The sequence below is a fragment of the Hippichthys cyanospilos genome, chromosome 12 (assembly GCF_059441005.1).
Source record: "Hippichthys cyanospilos isolate Australia breed blue-spotted pipefish chromosome 12, RoL_Hcya_1.0, whole genome shotgun sequence".
Lineage (NCBI taxonomy): Eukaryota > Metazoa > Chordata > Actinopteri > Syngnathiformes > Syngnathidae > Hippichthys > Hippichthys cyanospilos.
The window spans coordinates 21,031,787-21,034,279 of NC_142380.1; the positions used below are offsets into that span (position 1 = coordinate 21,031,787).

At 51.5% G+C, this 2,493-nt stretch overlaps 1 protein-coding gene across 2 annotated transcripts in view; it reads left to right on the forward strand.

The window, feature by feature from the left end:
* The first annotated feature begins 1,035 nt into the window (after positions 1-1,035).
* The window catches only part of LOC148415298 (RNA-binding protein MEX3B), a 14,965-nt gene continuing 13,507 nt past the window's right edge, over positions 1,036-2,493 (forward strand). For both annotated transcript variants that reach the window (XR_015867471.1, XM_088429842.1), the window contains exons 1-2: positions 1,036-1,380; positions 1,842-2,327. Coding sequence is in view for 1 of the 2 variants with exons in the window: in XM_088429842.1 (XP_088285968.1) it covers positions 1,883-2,327 (445 nt within the window). In the remaining variant the exon portion in view is untranslated. The remainder of the gene's footprint in view (positions 1,381-1,841; positions 2,328-2,493) is intronic.

Here is a 2,493-nt window from a genome sequence, read left to right on the forward strand (position 1 = left end):
CTGTGTTAAAATGGCACAACAAGCATCACATTTGTCCAACTAGAAATATGCTCCTATTAGTGAACACTGTGCCAGCAGTACTACTAGTTACAAAATGATTTAAAGGTACTTGGTATCTGTTGCCCAACCCTTTTGACCAAAATGTCCAAGTTATCTTATCAGTGTGCAGGCGGTAGCGGAAGGCAATTTGGATCCCAAATTGTTGCCTCAATTAGGTTCAAAATGATTTAAAGATACTTGGTATCTGTTGCCCAGCCCTTGTTGTCCACTCAGTGTGCAGATGGTAGCGGAATGCAGTTAGGACCCTAAAATGTTTTACTTTGAATACAAATATTGATCAGTTATTGCTCATATATCAACTTAATTGTTGACAACGGTGTTTGAAGCGTTCCTGGCAAAAAAAAAAAAGAAGCATTCCTGGCAAGCCAATTAAGGACAATTGGGCCAACCAGTAGGACGTCTCTGACTAGTAACACCTAAGCAGTATTAGTTACTAAGTAGGAGTGCTTAAGGCACAGGTGTCGAACTCCAGTCCTCGAGGGCCGGTATCCTACATGTTTTCAAACCTTTTCCCTCAAAAACACCTGATTCAAATGATTGGGATCATTTTGAAGCTCCTGCAATTCTTGCTAATGAGCTCATCATTTGAATCAGGTGTGTTGGGGAAAGAAAAACGGAAAACATTCAGGATCCCGGCCCTCGAGGACTGGAGTTTGACACCTATGGTAAGGTTTGGGTCGAATCCACTTATACGCGAATAGCGATGACTCGGCGACTAAACACAAGTCAACGATGGAACTCCGCAATGTCCAACGAAGCAGCCCGGATCAGAAGCTTTGGTTTTGGTTATTTATTGTTTTCGATTACAACGAGAGCAGCCGCGGCTTTGCGTGGCCTCTCTTCTCCCCTTCGCTGCATGTGGCCTTTGAATTCCATTGTTGTGTCGCGGCTGACGTCAATGCCGTCGGACCGAGCGAACGAGCGGCGTGCTCCTGTGGCGAGACAAAGCGCCAGAGAGCTACAGCGACGGCGAGAGTGAAGCAGCCGACCGGGTTACGGAGTGCCACCGCTGCCTTTTCTCTCGCATCATGAAGACACGCTCAGGAATATTGGCTCAAAGGCGCCCTCGGACGTCTTTTTAACGTTTTTTTTTTTTTTTTTTTTTTTTTTTGGGTGGGGTGCAACTCTTATCATAACGCCCCCCACTCCGTCCGGCTTTAGCTTGTTAGGCGGCTAAGGCGCTAGCTGTAAAAAAAAAAAAAAAGAGGGCTGCTCCACCTCCTCTTTTCTTGTGCTTCCCGGCTTTACTTTGTCATCTGCTCCCGGAGCAGCCGAGCAACGGCGACGCGGGGGCGCGCCAGCCTACAAAGTGAGGCTAAAGTAAGTTGGTGCGTTTTGGAGAGAAAATGGGCGACACTGGCGCGGACCTTTTGTCTTGACTGTTTTGAAAGGAGTCACACAGCTAGCTTAGCTTCCCAAACAAAGGGGTCGGCAACGTGACTGAGTGTGGACCAGCTAGCATGCTAAGCGGATAGCTGCGGCTAACAACACCACTTTTCGTCGGCGCTCTCTCTTTTTTGCCTTCTAATATTAAAGTGACTCGCGATACGTGTCTTTGGGTTTGCTCGGCGTGGGTGCGAGAATTCGTATTTGATGTTGTTTCAAGGGAGCACTCCCCCCCCCTTTATCCCAACAAAGCTGGATGTTTGGAGTTGTCGGTCACAACAAGACAAAGCAAGACGCCCAGAAAGCCGACGCGCACCCCAGACCACGAAGTGCCCTCCAACGCTTTTTTTGTTTGTTTTTGTAATTCTTGTCATCTTTCTTTTTTGTCTGTTCAGAAGCGGCATCGGTGATCTGATGCGATTTCCACGGAGGAACTATGCCTAGCCCTTTATTCCACCCCGATATTATGGAGCACGACGTGGTGATCAGCAGCCAGCGCAACGGGGTCGCTCTAGCCCGAGAAGCGGACCAAGATGCCCAGGACGAGGAGCAGCAAGAGGCGCTCCGCTTCGCTCTCGACCAGCTGTCACTCATGGCCCTGGACAAGGTGGACGGTGGCGTGGGCGGCGGGCTGGCCGACACTCTGGATGGGAGCCAGGCCCCCGGCTCGGATGGCTACGCGGACCTGCACATGTCCCGGGACTCGCCGACCTCGTGCCCCCCGTCGCCGGAGTACTACGGCTCGGGCGGCTACCAAGCAGTCGGCGGCTCGCACCACTCGATGCTCCACGGGGAGCCCAGCCGCAAGCGAAGCGTCAACATGACCGAGTGCGTGCCGGTGCCGAGCTCCGAGCATGTGGCGGAGATCGTGGGTAGGCAAGGTGAGCCTCGCAGCATGTTTTTTGGTGTGGCCGCCCGCCACTCCGAATACTTTTGTTTCCCCCTGCGCTTGTTTCTGCGCGTAAAGCCAAACGAAAACCCGTCTAGCTTTCGAAGACAATAGTTTGACAGGTAGCGCGGCAGAGGGCGACTTGAGGAGGGGGAGGG